The sequence below is a fragment of the Erinaceus europaeus genome, chromosome 16 (assembly GCF_950295315.1).
Source record: "Erinaceus europaeus chromosome 16, mEriEur2.1, whole genome shotgun sequence".
Lineage (NCBI taxonomy): Eukaryota > Metazoa > Chordata > Mammalia > Eulipotyphla > Erinaceidae > Erinaceus > Erinaceus europaeus.
Window position 1 is genome coordinate 34,021,254 of NC_080177.1, and position 18,047 is coordinate 34,039,300.

General features: G+C 40.3%; 1 protein-coding gene across 2 annotated transcripts in view; it reads left to right on the forward strand.

Moving 5' to 3' along the window:
• Window positions 1–6,900: 6,900 nt before the first annotated feature.
• Window positions 6,901–18,047, forward strand: part of DHRS7 (dehydrogenase/reductase 7) — a 52,001-nt gene continuing 40,854 nt past the window's right edge. Inside the window, exons 1-3 of one of the 2 annotated variants that reach the window (XM_060174889.1) lie at window positions 6,901–7,156; window positions 9,445–9,501; window positions 14,773–14,925. In XM_060174889.1, the coding sequence (XP_060030872.1) occupies window positions 7,024–7,156; window positions 9,445–9,501; window positions 14,773–14,925 (343 nt within the window). In that variant the 5' untranslated portion in view covers window positions 6,901–7,023. The remainder of the gene's footprint in view (window positions 7,157–9,444; window positions 9,502–14,772; window positions 14,926–18,047) is intronic. The other variant, XM_060174890.1, reaches the window with a different exon arrangement.

Genomic DNA, 18,047 nt, shown 5'->3' on the forward strand with positions numbered 1-18,047 from the left:
AAAATTTATTCCATGAGCTAGAATTAGCATGCACATTATAAGAACTACAGTTGGTGATGTCACAAAGAAAGCATTTATTTGAGTCTATTTTTGAAGTTGCCAAAGTGGGAACACATTTATTCTGATGAGAAATTACTCTCATCCTCTATCTCTCTCTTCCTCACCTCTACCTTTATTTTTTTCTCTGACTTGCTATTTTTATAGCACATTAAAATTTATTTTTTTAAATTATAATTCTCAAAAGTAGAAAACCAAAGCTTTTTTTGGGAGGAGAAATATTTATAGAGTCACATTAGTAGGCAAGTAAAGTTGGGTATCCTGGTACCATGAATCACTGAAATGAAGAAAAATACTAAACAATTTTATTTCATCATACTTGACATTAACTCTGGAGAAACAAAACATGCATCACCCAGTAGAGGGCAGTGTTGACTTATTTGTGGAGGCCTCCACTAGAGGAAAATGTTAATAGGGCAATTTTTTTTCTTGATGTAAATTCAACAAACACGTAGAATGGACAGTTCTTAATACAGTAAAATTATATTCCTTTATATTAAATTTCACCTACTTCTGTGATGTTTCCCAAGAACTAAAATAGTAATAAAAAGTGTCCTAGACTAGAATCAAGGAATCTTCTTTTGTTTCTATTTGGTTTTGAAGCTTCCAGAGGCCTGTGAAATCTTTGTGCCTCGTTTATTATTTCTTGGGGATAGGGTACAAAGAGTATAGACTTATTTAGCAAAGTATAGACTTAGAAGATGGTGCACCAAAATATGGAGAAATGAGAAAGCATCAGATTGCAAGTTCCACGTGGAATAGAAAATGTAGTGAAAGGGCTAGTATATCTTCAAGGAAGGAAGGGTGGGGAGGAAATGGGTCTGTCAGTGCCTCAAATACTGGATACCTTCCCTTTTGCTCTACAAAGCACATAATCTGTGAAAGAAAATATTAAATAAATTTTGAAGAGTATAGTTTTAAATGGTATTTACCAAGCCTACCTGACAGGAGATGCATTGAGGTCATCTGACTCCAAAGAATTTGCAGAACTTTGCAGAAAATCAAGGGGGCCTTGTCATGAAATACATGTAGCACTGGTCTTCTTGAATACCCAGTCTTTATTCACTGCAGATGTCTGGCAGCATACAAAGAAAGTGACTGAAGATCAAGAACAAGAGATACTCATATACACACATACATTAGATGACAGTGCAATTTCTTTCTCTAGTATGATAGACATTGATAGGACTCATGTCTGGTTCTTCCCTCCTCACTAGCTTTCAGAAAACTATACTTATTAGCTTTCATTTACACAGAGATACATTTATATAGGGCTGGGGAGACAACATAATGGTTATACAAAAGACTATCATGCTCTGGTCTCAAGTTCAATCACCAGCATGACTGCACAGTGCTCTGGTATCTCTTCTCATCTCTCTCTGTCTATGTGTGTGTATCTTTCTCTCTCCATCACTACAATAAAGCAAATAAAATATTTAAAACAGAGTGTATTGTAAAGATCTAGGAAGTAAATACACCAGGCTTTGTGAGTTACATGGTTTCTATCATAATAATACAGCTTTTCTCAGAGCCTGAAAGGAAGGATAGAAAGGGAGAGTGGAGAGGAGAGGCAGGTGGTAGAACACCAGTTAGAGTACACAGGTTACTATGAGCAAGGACTCTGGTTCAAGTCCCTGCTCTCCACCTGCAGGAGAAGCTTTAGAAGCTATGAAGCAATCTTTCTCTCCCTCTTTATCTCTCTCTCAAGTTTCTCTCTGTCATATCAATTAAAAGGGAAAAAGAAAAGAAGAAAGAAAGGAAGGAAGAAAAGAAGAAAGGGAGAAATAAAAGAAGAAATGGAATTATAAAAATAAATAAGTGAATAAGTAAATAAATAAATGAAGTTCCAGGTGTAGGGAAATTGTGAGGATGCGGTAGAGCCTGGCAGGGCTTGACTTGAGGAGTGCATCTATCCTGTCAGTCTCTCTCTCTCTCTACCAAGAGGTTGAGCAAGGAAGGACAGAAATAACCCCAAAGGTTTGCCCCATCTTATCAGATTCCCTGCCTTACAAAGCACCCTGAATTCCTGATACTATGGCCATTATATAAAAAGAAAGGGGGAGATGTTGGGAAATTGTGAGGATGTGGTTGAGCTTGGCATGGCTTGACTTGAGGGGACTTCTACATAATCATTGTTTTGCCTGAAAGATCCCCACCCATCCCATTCCTTTGATCTATCTTCTTTCTACCCTCAAGACCCTCCCTGCCTCCAGAGTATTATTATTAATCCTACCAGTTAAAACCCCTAGCAACAGTTGCTGGGGAGGTCCATACCATTCCCGGCCCCCTTTGCCTTTCTCCACCCCTTTCCTAACTATGTATGGTATTGTCAAGCCACTTCCATTTCTGTCTTGTCTCTTCTGTGTCCTGACCTGGAGGAGGGCGGGGGTGCAGACCAGGAGGTTGATGCCAGCCATTGGGTTTGTGCCACGTGGCTTAACCAAGTGTGCTACTGCCCGACTTTGGGATGCTTGAATGAATAAAGATTTGTATTGCTTTGCCACCACAAGCTTAGTTCCTGGGTCATCTCTCTCTCTCTCTTGTGATGCTAGCCTGGCATCCAGGTTGCAAGGTAGCAGAGTATCATTCAAGACTTGGTGTTGAGAAATAAACTTTATCACACCACTAGTAGTGAGAGACAAGAGGTTTTTACCAAGTATGTCCCATGTGGGCACCATGAGGTTCTGGCAAAAATGTCTCCTGCATGTGTGTCTCCAAGTCTTCTGTCTGTGTCTGTCTGTTAAATCTCTGATCTCTCTAAGGTTGCCAGTGTCTCTCAAGTCTCTAATGTGAGCACAGGCTCACTGTCTCTCTATATTTTGGGTGTATATGCATACAGCAGTGTCAAATATAGACATTTTATGGGCTTACAGAAGCATATATATAAAACTTCTTAATGGCATACATAATTGAAGGCTATCTCTCCTACTATGTAGACTACATTATATCAGACTTGTTATCTCCAATTCTAGTGATTATATCAGATTCTATGTCACTCTGTAAACCCTGAGTTTCCCCCAAGGACAAAGTATGATTCAGATAAATCAGATAAGACAAGCTTCTTGTTAACCTAAAGGCTTTTTGACCAGTGTTCATCCCATATGGCCAAAACATCTTTGGAGACTAGAGATGGAACTATAGAGAAAGCAAACCATTTCTGACAAGCCTAATATAATGCACAGCAGATAGTAATTAGAAACATAGTTCAGCAGAGAAATACCATGCATTATAATCATGGGTTCTCTAACAGAAGTGGTGAATTCAGTGTTCAGGCAAGAAATCCCAGAGATAATCCTGGTGACAATAAGATAAAGGGGGAGGGAATTACCTCATGTCCTGTTGTGGAATAAGATGATGGCTTGGTGGAGGGTGAGGTATACTGACACTCAAATGTTTGTCACATCTGAAAAGTATCTTCACTGCAGTATTTAGAATGTGCTCGAGCAAAAACATGGCACTGTGGTTTAGCCTAGTAAACACATACAATTAATTAGCACCGATGGTGAATTTAAAAGTGAATTTTAAATTGTGTGCATATAATGAAATTAATGAAACTGGACTAAATTAGCTGACTAAAAAGGTAAGGCTGTGTTTTTGATACTTAGATGTTGAGAGTTCACAGGCTCAATCTCCCTGGCAGGCCCCATGAGGCATATCAGAGATAGTACTCTTCCAGTCGCTTTGTCCCAGTCCTGGGTCTGCAGTCCATCCCCCACACTCCAAATTGCCAAGTGCAGCTTGGTTTCCTTTTCACCTAAGGTACAGCTGGACTTCATGATGGGGAATCTTTTTTCCCAGTTATGGCACTATCTGGCTTTGAATACTAAATCTAAATCAGTCTTCTTTTGTACAGGTGGGGAAAGAAGCTGTTTGTCTTACAAGCTTTTATCATAAGAAAAAAAAAAATCCACAACACAACGATTGCCACCTCAACATGCTTTAGCTCAGACTGTGTCCAGAGACTTCAGGTGTGGAATGACAACCCTTCAGCTTCATTACTTGGGTGAGACCTTTCCTTTCATAGTATTCTCTAATTCCATCCCAGGTGGATCACTTTCTAACAAAGTCCCAAAACCTAGATATAGACCAGGTTCTGTGAGAGAGAGCATATGTTCACACGTATCCATAAACAAGTGCAAAATATATTCCTGAAAGCAGAAGTACACTAGAGTTCGCAGTGAGTACCCCCCCCCCCCAACACTTCCTCTCCACTATTCCAAGCTTTGGGTCCATGATTGCTCAACAATTTGTTTGGCTTTGTATGTTAACTCTCTTTTCAGTCACCAGGTTCCAGATGCCATCAGGATGCTGGCCAGGCTTCCCTGGACTGAAGACCCCACCAATGTGTCCTGGAGCTCCGCTTCCCCAGAGACCCACCTTACTAGGGAAAGAGAGAGGCAGACTGGGAGTATGGATCGACCAGTCAATGCCCATGTTCAGCGGGGAAGCAATTACAGAAGCCAAACCTTCCACCTTCTGCAACCCACAAGGACCCTGGGTCCATGCTCCCAGAGGGATAGAGAATGGGAAAGCTATCAGGGGAAGGGGTGGGATATGGAGACTGGGTGGTGGGAATTGTGTGGAGTTGTACCCCTTCTACTCTATGGTTTTGTTAATTTATCCTTTCTTAAATAAAAAATAAAATAGAATAAAATAAAAGAAATTAAAAATAAGTAAAAACAAACAAATAAAAAAAGATGACATACCCCCACAAGCTCGGCAATGACACACCTGGTTCATCATATATACTACCATGTGCAAGGACTTGAATTCAAGCTCCTGGTCCTCGCCTGCAAGGAGGATGCTTCATAGTGAAGCAGTGATACTTTCTCTCTCCTTCTTTATCTCTCAATCTCCTCTCAATTTTTCTTTGTCTTATAAAAATAAAATAAACTTAAAAAAAATACCACCCCACACCACATTTTATTGTCAATTATTTTTGTTCAGTCTTGTTTTAGTTATCTATTTGTCAAGACAAGTAGATGAGACAGGAAGAATAAGTCATTTGTGAAATAGGTCCAGGAAGGGAGAGGAAGCAGTAGCTAAGTGACTGATATTCTGAGGGCAGTACAAGGTATCTCAATATTTGGAAGTTGTTTGTATTTTTGTTGCTGAGCTTAGCGAGTTCTTTATATATTTTGGTTATATATTTTGCTTCACCTGATGCATGATGTGTAACAATCTCCCTCCCACTCTGTAGGGTGTCTTTCTGTTTTGGTGATTATTTCCTTAGCTGTGCAGAAGCTTTTCAGTTTTAGGCAGTGCCATTAGTTTACTTTTGTTTTTATTTTCCTTGCTGTTGGACTCCTTCAGAAGCATAGATTGTGAAATATCCTGTTGATATTTCTTGCTATTTATTTTATTGTTTCTGGCCTAATGTCCATGTCTTTGATTCATTTGGAGCTGGAGAGTAATCTGTTTTCCAAAGTGAACTGCTGTCTTTAAAGGCAAGCTGCTATTCTTGCAAGGGTGAGCATATGTCCTTCAAAGCTCTTTCCAGGTGCTAGCAGCCAGCAGTGAGTGGACAGTTTGGTTGCAGATCGTGCTTGTAGTTATGGACCTTTTCAGTCCAAAGCACTCTAGAACTGCCCCTAGTAGTTCTATTAGGCCCCTGCCCCAACAATAACCACCATAATTTTCACAGAATCTTAGCACAACAATTCTTATTCATCATAATTTAAACATTACTATTTGCTCATGCCCCAGGAACTTGCGGGCTATAGACAATGCCCCCCGAGTTTCAGGTTGGAGCCTAAGAAATGATCAAAATAAAGAAAATCATGATCATGATAATTAAAGTAATAATTACCAAAAAAGAAAACATATGATAATCACTGTGCATGAGTCATTGTACCCTCCATAGGTATCTTCTGATGTAAACTGCCACACATATTCTCTGTGGGTAAGATTAGTAAATAATTTACTCAGAGATTTTGAAGACGTTGGTCTCAACTAGATGGACTCATGTCTACAATCCCAGCCCACACTCTAGAACTTACTTACTGGTAGTCATGACAGAAGCTACACATTTTAGTCTTAGCAGTGCAGCAAATGTCATTTATGGGGACACAGAGGTGAAGGTGTGGAAATCTATGTAATGCTCTGTTGCATTTAAAAAATAAAAAGATGAGACCACATTCACTTATTGGAAGGCTTGGGCTTTTCCTGTTGACACAATCAAGGATTTGAAAACTTTTTGCACTTACAGGATGGGCAGTGTTGCACTTGGTAGAGCACACATGTTAACACGTGCAAGGACCAAGGTTCAAGCCTCCAGTCCAGTCCCCCTCCCACCTGCAGGGGGAAAGCTTCATAAGCATTAAAGCAGTGAGGCAATGTCTTCCTTTCTCCCTCGTCTATCCACATCCACTTTTCTATCAGTTTCTCTGTCTGCCGCTATGAGAAGTGAGTGGGGGAGAAAACTCTTTGCATTTCATTGTTGAAACAATTATTCATACTATAAACCCCATAACTGGTGTGCCACCAGTAGTTTCACTAAGTAAGTCATGCAGGCATTTTCTCAATTTTTCTTTTGATGGGACAGAGAGGCGTAGAGAGGTGTTCAGAGGGGTGGATAACACAGGGAGAGTGTGAGAGACACTTGAAGCACTACTTCATTGACTCATGAAGTGCTCCCTCTGCAGGTAGGGAACAGGAGGGGGGCTATAATCCCGGACCTTGTTTGTCCCAACATGTGCACTTAAGCAGTTGCGCCACAACCAGGCTCCCTGGCCTATTGAAAGCTGTGCAGGGACTGACTGCCAGCTCAGCCATGGCGGGTTGGCAGTTCCCTCCCAGTGCTGTCACTCTGAGCGCCCCTGGCCGCTCCTCCCTCCAACCCCCTCTGGGCGGAGTCTCGCAGAGCAGCTCTCAGCCTGGCGGGGTGGTGCTGTTGTGATCCGGAGCGCTGCAGCAGTCAGAAACGCGGCGGGTTTTCCTCTGTGTAGCAGTTCGCTCTCCTCTGCAATGACCTGGGAGTTGCTACTATGGCTGCTGGCCTTGGGCGCGCTGCTGGCGCTCCTGGTGCAGCTAGTGCGTTTGGTGCGGGCTGATGGAGACCTGACTCTGCTGTGGGCAGAGTGGCAGGGGCGACGCCCAGGTGAGGACCTGCTGTCCCATTTCCCAGACTGGAGGCCGTCTCTGCGGGGCTGTGTCCTCGCTGTTTTCCTTTTCGTTTTCCCGGTGCTTCCTGGCTGCCTGGAGCTTCCGGGTAGCGAGACAGCGCCCCTCCCAAGAGCTTCACGCCGGGAGGAAGAGGCCCAGGACGGGGAGGCGATTCTGCCGCTTTGTCTTCTGTCCAAGTTGCCAGGGACTCCCTTGCTTGTTAAGAGAGAAAGAGAGCTGCAACCGTGGGGCATTCTCAGTTTTTATGAAAAACCACTAAGCCGGCTTTCAGGGATACTGATCGGGCAACTGACTGAGCAAGAAGCTCGTGAAATAGTGAGCGGCTCCCCCCCCCCCCCTTTTATCCTGTGATCCTATGTCCGGAAGTTTTTCTCCTTCCTAAAGTTGTTTATCCTCCATATACACTGGGATGGAAACGTGACTCTCAAAAGAATCCTATTGACATTTTGCTTGGAATGAGTATTGGCACACTAGAGGGCATTCTGCCAATCCTACATTTAATCTGTGTCACATTCAATGATCATTTACCCAACATATTCTGTGTGGTCAGCCGCGTGCTGACCCTTTTAACCTCATGACCTTTTTGCAATAACTTGTATAAAGTAGGCATTGTAAGTCAGGATTTTCGCTAATGTTTACAGATATTAAATGACTCGTCCAGAGCTAACTTTTGACCCAAAAAGGGAGGAAGTGGAATCTCCCTGGACCACGTTACCACGTTTCCTCTATGAAAATACTCAAAGCATGTGAGGTTTGCTTGAAAGTGACAGCTGGTAGCTCAAAAGATGAATTGGGCTTTAAAATGGGGCCAGGGAAAGTGTGTGTGTGTGTGTGTGTGTGTGTGTGTGTGTGTGTGTGTGTGTGTGTGTGTGTAGGGTGATAAAGGGATGCAGTTTGGTTCTTGGAGACTGAAAGTAGTTTTCTGTAGTACAATGTTTTGTGGCCTTCCACACTCTGCCTTACCTGGTGAAATCTTAATTAAGGTTTCATTTCTCTTGATTATAACATGCAGTGCTGACATTAGTGGCACTCCACTCCACTAAGCAAGGTTAGTGCCAGAAAACTGGCAACTGGTTGGGACTGGTTAGCTTTCTCTTGATAAATTGCTTCATGTCTGTGGATGGAATGGGAGCATTTTTTTGCAGCTTTGTGGGTTCTTGTCTTGGGTTTTGAGAACCCAATTTTCACTTATACACAAGTTGGTCAACATATTAATTATGTCAAGTGATGAAAAAGAAAAATGTTGACAATATCTGAGTGAACACCAGCAGCTGGATAAACTTATTTTCACATATCAAGAGAAATTTTTAAAATAATATAAAATTTGTATTAAGTTTTTAATATTTTAGTTCTGCTGAAAAATAAGTTTTGAAGGATTTAAAAAAGTACATTTAATAACATTGCTGTTATTGATGTATTTATATAATTTGCTTATTTGCAGATGCAATTGGAGACACTACCATGTATATAAGCAAATAAATTATAAGTTATTCAGCAAAACAGTTCTAAACTTAAACATTAATAGTTCTTAAATTTTAATTTATTTTTTAAAAGATTTTATCTATTTATTAATGAGAAAGATAGGAGAGACGGGAAAGAGCCAGATATCACTCAGGTATATGTGCTGCTGGGGATTGAACTCAGGACCTCATGCTTGCATCACCTCCTAGACTACTCTTAAATTTTAACTTAAAATTTAACTTCATGTCTAAATAATTACTGAAGAATAAACTCTCTAGGATTCTTTTCAATTCTTTTAGATATTGTTCAATATCTAAAGTAACCCACAGTATATCTGTAGAATTTAAATTTTATGTGTCAGTCAATAGGAAGAAAATGATTTTTAAAAGTCCTACAGGCTGATATGTTGGTATAGTAATAAAGAAGTAAAAGAAACATAGATATAAACTTGGGGTTTATATCAAATTGGAAAAAAGAGAAAGTTCAATTAAGGTAAAACACCTCATTTGTTTTCTGTAGGCTTATTATTATTTTGTCACTTTACAAAAACACAGAAGTCCAAGCATATGGCTTAGGAAAAATAAATAAATTATAGACATTATACTCATGTGGTGCAGAATCTAAAACTACAGGAGGGGATGGTTGAAGTACAAACAACCCTTTCCAATCTTAGTTCAGCAGTCCGCAAGCATGCCTTTCTGACACTATCACCATCTCCAACCTTTAATGTATCATTATAGAGAAATTATTTGTGTTTCCATAAAGGAAGTGTTTTGTTTGCTTTTTGTTTGTTTTTAATAGAGGCAAAGAGGCAGAAGGTTAGAAGGAGTGAAAGAAACTGCAGCACCAAAACTCACGGTAATGCAGTGTGCTCGAATTGAAGCTGGGGTGTGCAAGTGGGAAAGCAGCACACTAAGTGAGCAATTTTTTTTTTGCCTCCAGGGTTATTGCTGGGGCTCCCAAATTCACTGCTTCTGGAGGCTATTTTTTTTCTCTTTTGTTGCCCTTCTTGTTTTATCCTTGTTGGAGTTATTATTGCTGTCGTTGTTAGATAGGGCAGAGAGAAATGGAGCGAGGAGGGGAAGATAGAGAGGGGGAAGAGACAGATAGACACCTGCAGACCTCTTTCACCCCACGTGAAGTGACTCCCTGCAGGTGGGGAGCTGGCAGCTCGAACTGGGGTTCTTAACTCCAGTCCTTGTGCTTCGCGCCATGTGCACTTAACCTGCTGTGCTACTGCCTGACCCTCGTTAAGTGAGCTATTTTGCCAGCCCTCTCTGTTTCCAAGTATCTATCCCACTTGGTAAAATTTAAGGGTGTCTGGTTTTATTTTATTTTATTTTACTTTATTATTTTTTTAGGGTGTCTAATTTTAGACATTACAGTTAGATCCAGAAAATGCCATGGCATGAGTGCAGAGTGAGGAAAGTTTCAACAACAGCACATGTGAAGAAAGCTTGAGATTATAGTTGACATTAGCCTTGCTATGTGTCAAAGTGACTGCCAGAAAAAATTGAGCAAGCCTGGGAGAGGTTTAGTGTCTGAAGCAACAGACCACAAACAACAACAGAAGTCTTTCAAACACCTGCTTGCATGTGTCAACCTCTATGCAAGGCTCTGGGGACCCTGGGGACACAGCAGCCACTGTCTGGACACTCTTCCAACCTACCTTCTGAGGCACAAGGGTAGTGACTTAGGTTTCTTGTTATCCTGTGAGCTGTCAATCAGGCCCCATGGGCCCTACTCCCATTAATAGGAACATTGACCAACTGGAACTTGTGCAGAAGAGCTAGGAAAACTGATGCCATGTCATCTGAAGGAAGGTAGCAGAAATTAGATATGTTATAGGTTGAGCCATACCATAAACAAAGAGAAGAGATCAGTAATGACAAATGTTGACAGATCAAGTAAAACTAGGTGTGAGCAGTCTTCACAAAAGGAACATACAGATGCCTAATAGAACATGAGCAACTGTCTCCCCCCCCCCAAAAAAAAACCAAATAAACAAACAAAACCTACTTTGTTATCCTTTATTACTTCGAGATGGAAATCAAGGCAACATTAAGAAGCTGCCTCATATTTGTGAGAATGGCCTACATTAAAAAGGGTCAAAACAGCAAATATTGGCAAGGGTGTGGAGAAATGGGAACTCTTATACACTGCTAGTGTGAATATAAATTCTCAAGACTAGGGAGTCGGGCGGTAGTGCAGTGGTTAAGCGCAGGTGGCGCAAAGCACAAGGACCAGTGTAAGGATCCCGGTTCAAAGCCCCGGCTCCCCTCCTGCAGGGGAGTTGCTTCACAGGTGAAGCAGATCTGCAGGTGTCTTTATCTTCCCCTCCTCTCTCCATTTCTCTCCTTTCCAACAACGACTACAACAATAAAACAACAAGGGTAACAAAAGGGAATAAATAAATTAATAAAAAAAATTCTCAGGACTAAGCTGAAAACTGAGGCTTTTTGGGAGCACTTTTTACAAAACTACCTTCAGTTGCTAAGCCTCTGGTATGATTGACAATTGGAGATGGTACAGTAGAATGAATTTGCTATAACATATACTTTGGCTTCTTTGGCTAGTGATATGGTTGACTATCCAAGATCACTCTGGATAAGAGATTTAAAAGCCTTTTTCCTGTGTTTAGCACCCCCCCAATAATTTTTAAGGTGACAGTTTTTTTTAAACCCCTGGCAAGTCCTGCCTTTGTTCCACAAGTAGTTCCACAATTATCAAAGAGTTCCACTATTCAGGTTATTCAACTATAATTAGTTGAATTTATCCTAGGATCAGGCTCTCAGTCCTGAGACTCTATTAATCCTATTAAGCAATGGTGTCTAGATCCTTGAGAGAATTATGGAGGTGGGTCACAGGGTTAAGTCTATATCTTGTAAATAATGTTTCTGTGGAGAAAAGAAAGATTAAAGATGGAAGGAAACAAACCAAAAATACAATTGGCATTTCTGAGGATACTCAGAGAAGATTTTGAGATGTGATTAGATTAAAGCATATTTAGATGACAGTTTCTCTTGGGTTTCAATGTCTCAGGTGTTCTTAGTTATTCAGAGACATTTTTTTTCTTTTTCATGTTTACCAAAATAGTTACAATAAAATTAAATCATTTGCAAACTAGTTCTAATAAAATGGGCCATTTTTTGCTTATGATTTTTTTTTAAAAGAAATATCCAAATTGTTTCCCATAGAGATCGGGTAAATTTACACTCAAATTGGCAATGTGTGTTTCCATTTCTCTGTTCCCTCACTAAAATTTGTTGTTTTGATCTTTTTAATGTAGGCCATTCTCACAAATACAAGGCAGCAACTTAATGTTGTCTTGATTTGCATTTCCCCAGTAATAGAGAATAATGAGATCTTAAAATTCATGTTCTGAATTTCAAAGTAATAGGCAAGTGTTGGCATCTGTATGTTCTTTTTTGTGTGAAGATCCCTCACACCTGCACATACCGCTTCTCTCAGCATTTGATCTCTTCTATTTGCTTATTGCATGGTTTAGCCAATAATTTTAGAAATTCAAGGTCATGTTGCTTCTCCAATCAAAACCATACTGCAGATGTCCTCTTTCATGGGGACCAGGCAGTGGCGCACTAGTTTAAGTGCACATAGTACAAAGTGCAAGGACTGGCGCAAAGATCTTGGTGCAAGCCCCCTGGTTTGATCCCTTGGCTCCTCACCTGCAGGGGAGTCGTTTGACAGGTGGTGAAGCAGGTTGCAGGTGTCTACCTTTCTCTCTCCATCTCTGTCTTCTCTCCCATCTCAATTTCTCTCTGACCTACCCAACAAAATAGAAAAAGTTGCCACCAGGAATAATGAATTTGTAGTGCAAGCACCAAGCCCCAGCAATAACCCAGGAGGCAAAAAAAAAAAAAAAGTCTTCTTTCATTCAAAGTCAGCACCCAGGTGATCCATCACCACCCTAAAGCCTTTGCTTAAATTGCAGATCTACTTCTGTTCCACCAGTCTTGGTCCTTTCCCCCGACCCCTTTATTTTTTCAGCAGATATACCGGGGCATAACATATAGTGGAATTCTTCATCCAAATGAGGAATTCCTATTCTCTTTCAAACTAGGGCCCCTCCTTTTTAACAGAGCAAGTGCAAATGGAAAGATAACCACAAATCTGTGTGTCCTGGAAATTTGCCCAGAATAAATAAATTGAGACAGGCCTCCCAATTCCAAGCAACACTGCAGTCTTAGGCCAAGACTGGTTGAAAGGAGAGTGAGGAGAGTCTCCAAGGCAAAATATCTAGGATATGCAGGAGCTAATGTACAGAGCCTCCCCTCTGCTGCCACCACCTGTCATGGGCATAAAGCCCCTGTCTGACTCAGTAACTTATTGTAGTCATTTCCAATTTTGGCTTATAGATGCAACACCCAGTTGAGTCCAAATACAGTGGTAGTGTTTGAACAGAGAGAAGCAGATTTGTTTAGAATTGTCCCAAGGGAGAATGGGAGAGCATCATTTTCCAATCTATGAAAGCAGTCAAGGAATTTTATAGGCCTGTGGTGTGGAGAAGAGACTCAGGAAGAAAGGGAACATCTCAGGCAGTCAGACTTCTTAGCATCAGCAGTAGCCTGCATGGGTTAACTGGTGGTTGCAACTTCCATAAGGGCATTTACTCCTTTCTACTGCAAATTTCACACATTTTCAGGTGACCCAGAAATTTGCCAGATGAAAGTAATACATCAGCAAGCTATAGTTGCATGAAATGGTGTATGTAAATAAAGCACAGGCAGTGAGCTAACAAACACTCAGTAATTCTAGTTATATATATATATATATTATAAGCTATAGAGTCATCAGGGCTATCTTAAAGTCTGATAATTCACCCTGGAGTTTACATAGTACATAAAATAATGTATTGGTAAGTGCAACTTACATGATTTGTACTTGTGCTTTCTTATTAGACAAAAGGTAGTTTTTTTTTAATAAATAAATATTTATTTATTTATTTATTCCCTTTTGTTGCCCTTGTTGTTTTATTGTTGTAGTTGACAAAAGGTAGTTTTAAAAGTTATATTTTAATAGATCTTAAGTCATTTCATTTTGTTAAGGTCTGATTATCATAGAAAAAGTGGTACATAGATTAACTCCTTAAACTTAATAATGCAAGAATATATCTGTGAGACAATCAAAATCAAAGAATATTTAATTTCTTTTTTTTTAATTTTTTAAAAATATTTTATTTTATTTATTTATTCCCTTTTGTTGCCCTTGTTGTTTTATTGTTGTAGTTATTATTGTTGTTGTCGTCGTTGTTGGGATAGGACAGAGAGAAATGGAGAGAGGAGGGGAAGACAGAGAGGGGGAGAGAAAGATAGACACCTGCAGACCTGCTTCACCGCCTGTGAAGCGACTCCCCTGCAGGTGGGGAGCCGGGGTTCCAACCGGGATCCTTATGCCGGTCCTTGTGCTTTGCGCCACCTGCGCTTAACCCGCTGCGCTACAGCCCGACTCCCCAGAATATTTAATTTCTTTTTTTTTTTAATTTATTTAATTTATTTATTCCCTTTTGTTGCCCTTGTTGTTTTATTGTTGTAGTTATTATTGTTGTTGTCATTGTTGGATAGGAAAGAGAGAAATGGAGAGAGGAGGGGAAGACAGAGAGGAGGAGAGAAAGATAGACACTTGCAGACCTGTTTCACCACCTGTGAAGCGACTCCCCTGCAGGTGGGGAGCCGGGGTTCGAACCGGGATCCTTAAGCCGGTCCTTGTGCTTTGCGCCACCTGCGCTTAACTCGCTGTGCTACAGCCCAACTCCCCAATATTTAATTTCTTAAGATATAGTTTACATCTCCATATCTAATGATATTGTATGAAGCAATTTTTAAATTTTACTTATTTGTGTATTTTTTGCATAGAGACAGAAATCAATAGGGCAGGGAAATAGGGAAAGCAAGAGACACCTGAAGCATGCTCCACTGCTTGTGGAGCTTACCCAGTGCAGGTGGGAGCTAGAGTCTTGATCCTGTCTGTGTCTTGTACATTGTAACATTGCACTCTACTGGGTACACAACCATCTGGCCCCTTGAAACATTTTTTTTTTTTCCTTAGCTTTGATTTATGGGTGTGATATTGATCTTATTTTGCCTTTCATCGCTATGCCTTGCTCACTAGAATGGGAGCTGACTGATATGGTGGTGTGGGTGACTGGAGCATCCAGTGGAATCGGTGAGGAGCTGGCTTACCAGCTGTCGAAATTAGGAGTGTCTCTTGTGCTGTCAGCCAGAAGAGTGGATGAACTGGAAAGGGTGAAGAGAAGATGCCTTGGTAAGTCCATTTAATTGTTTTTTTATATTTATTTATTTATTGTCCCTTTTGTTGCTCTTTTTTTTAAAATTGCTGTTGTAGTTATTATTGCTGTTGTTATTGATGTCGTCATTGTTGGATAGACAGAGAGAAATGGAGAGAGGAGGGGAAGACAGAGAGGGGGAGAGAAAGATAGACACCTGCAGACCTGCTTCACCGCCTGTGAAGTGACTTCCCTGCAGGTGGGGAGCCAGGAGCTTGAACCGGGATCCTTATGCTGGTCCTTGTGCTTTGCGCCACGTGCGCTTAACCCGGTGCTCTACTACCTGACTCCCGGTAAGTCCATTTAAAATACCAGTGGTATTTCCTAGAAATAGGTCAATATTCTCTCAAATGCTGGTGGAGTTGTAGTTACTAAACAGCTTACATTTTTTATTTTAGAGAAATGATAGTTTGATTCTTACATAACACACGCAGGTCTGTAATCTTATACGTTTAATTAGAATGGATCCATATTCATTTTGTTAGAAAGTCAGATATTCAAGTCATATGAAATAGTGCAAGGTTGTTTTTAGAAAAGGTGAAAAATAAGTGGAATTAGGTTTACCAAATGCAACTTGAGGTAACTTTTCCTATTCATATATAAGGTAACAGTATCATTTTTTTATTTGAGTTTTGCTATAGTTGTGCTCACAATGAAAGCAACCTCAAGTAATCACTATTATTACTCATGGGACATTTAGTACTTAAACTGAGATAATTTTAAATTTTATTTATTTTTATTATTATTATATTTATTAATTGGATACAGACAGCCAGAAATTGAGAAGGGAAAGGAAGATAGAGAGGGGAAGAGACAAGCGCAAAGCTTTCCCCCTGCATGTGGGGACCAGGGGCTTGAACCTGGGTCCTTGTGCACTGTAACTGTTGTGCCACAACCCTACCCTGAATTTTCTTTTTTTTTTCCATTTTTTTTATTGTGGAATTAATGTTTTACATTCAACAGTAAGTACAATAGTTTGTACATACATAACATTCCCCAGATTCCCGTATAACAATACAACCCCCACTAGGTCCTCTGAATCCTTCTTGGACCTTATTCTCCCTACCCACCCACCCCAAAGTCTTTTACTTTGGTGCGATACGCCAATTCCATTTCAGGTTCTACTTCTGTTTTCTTTTCTGATCTTGTTTTTCAACTTCTGCCTGAGAGTGAGATCATCCCATATTCATCCTTCTGTTTCTGACTTATTTCACTTAACATGAATTTTTCAAGATCCATCCAAGATGGGCTAAAAATGGTGAAGTCACCATTTTTTACAGCTGAGTAGTAAGTATTCCATTGTGTATATATACCACAGCTTGCTCAGCCACTCATCTGTTGTTGGACACCTGGGTTGCTTCCAGGTTTTGGCTATTACAAATTGTGCTGCCAAGAACATATGTGTACACAGATCTTTTTGGATGATTGTGTTGGGTTCCTTAGGATATATCCCCAGGAGAGGAATTGCAGGATCATAGGGTAGGTCCATTTCTAGCCTTCTGAGAGTTCTCCAGACTATTCTCCACAGAGGTTGGGCCAATTGACATTCCCACCAGCAGTGTAGGAGGGTTCCTTTGACCCCACACCTTCTCCAGCATTTGCTGCTGTTACCTTTTCTGATGTATGACATTCTCACAGGAGTGAAGTGGTACCTCACTGTTGTCTTGATTTGCATTTCTCTGACAATCAGAGACTTGGAGCATTTTTTCATGTGTTTCTCAGCCTTTTGGATTGCTTCTGTGGTGAATATTCTGTCCATGTCCTCCCCCCATTTTTGGATGGGGTTATTTGTTGTCTTGTTGTTGAGTTTGGCAAGCTCTTTATATATGTTGGTTATTAAACTCTTGTCTGATGTATGGCATGTTAAGATCTTCTCCCATTATGTGAGGGGTCTCTTGGTTTGGGTAGTGGTTTCTTTTGCTGTGCAGAAGCTTTTTAATTTGATGTAGTCCCATAGGTTTATACTTTCCTTAGTCTTCTTTGTAATTGGATTCGTTTCATTGAAGATGTCTTTAAAATTTATGCAGAAAAGAGTTCTGCCAATATTTTCCTCTAAGTATCTGATAGTTTCTGGTCTAACATCCAAGTCCTTGATCTACTTGGAATTTACTTTTGTATTTGGTGAAATACAGTGGTTCAGTTTCATTCTTCTGCATGTTTCAACCCATTGTTTCCAACACCATTTGTTGAAGAGACTCTGCTTTCCCCATTTAAAAGTCTGGGCCCCTTTGTCAAAGATTAGATGTCCATAGGTGTGGAGGGTCACTTCTGGGCTCTCAGTTCTTTTCCACTGGTCAGTGTGTCTATTCATGTTCCAGTACCAAGCAGTTTTGATGACAATGGCCCTAGAATACAATTTGAGGTCTGGGAGTGTGATGCCTCCAGTTCTGTTCTTTTTTCTCAAGATTGTATTGGCAATTCTAGGTCTTTTCTGGTTCCAGATAAACATTTGTAGCATTTGTTCCATTCTCCTAAAAATGTGCTTGGGATCTTGATGGGGATAGCATTAAATTTGTAGATGGCTCTGAGTAGTATATTCATTTTGATGATATTAATTCTACCGACCCATGAACATGGAATATCTTTCCACTTCTTTGTGTCTTTTTCAATTTCCTTGAGTAGTGACTCATAATTTTCAGTATACAAGTCTTTCACTTCTTTGGTTAGGTTTACTCCTAGATATTTTATTGTTTTTGTTGCTATAGTAAAAGGAATTGATTTCTGGATTTCAATTTCTTCTAGCTTAGTGTTTGCATAGAGGAATGCCACTGACTTTTGAATGTTAATTTTGTAGCCTGACACCTTACTGTATTGCCTGATGATTTCCAAAAGCTTCTTGCTGGATTCCTTAGGTTTTTCTGTGTATACTATCATGTCATCTGCAAATAGGGAGAGTTTGACTTCTTCTCTTCCAATCTGTATCCATTTAATTCCTTGCTCCTGCCTGATTGCTATGGCAAGAACTTCCAACACTATGTTGAATAGTAATGGTGATAGTGGGCAGCCCTGTCTAGTACCTGATCTGAGTGGAAATGCTTCCAGTTTCACCACTGAGTATGATGTTGGCTGTAGGTTTGCTATATATAGACTCCACTATTTT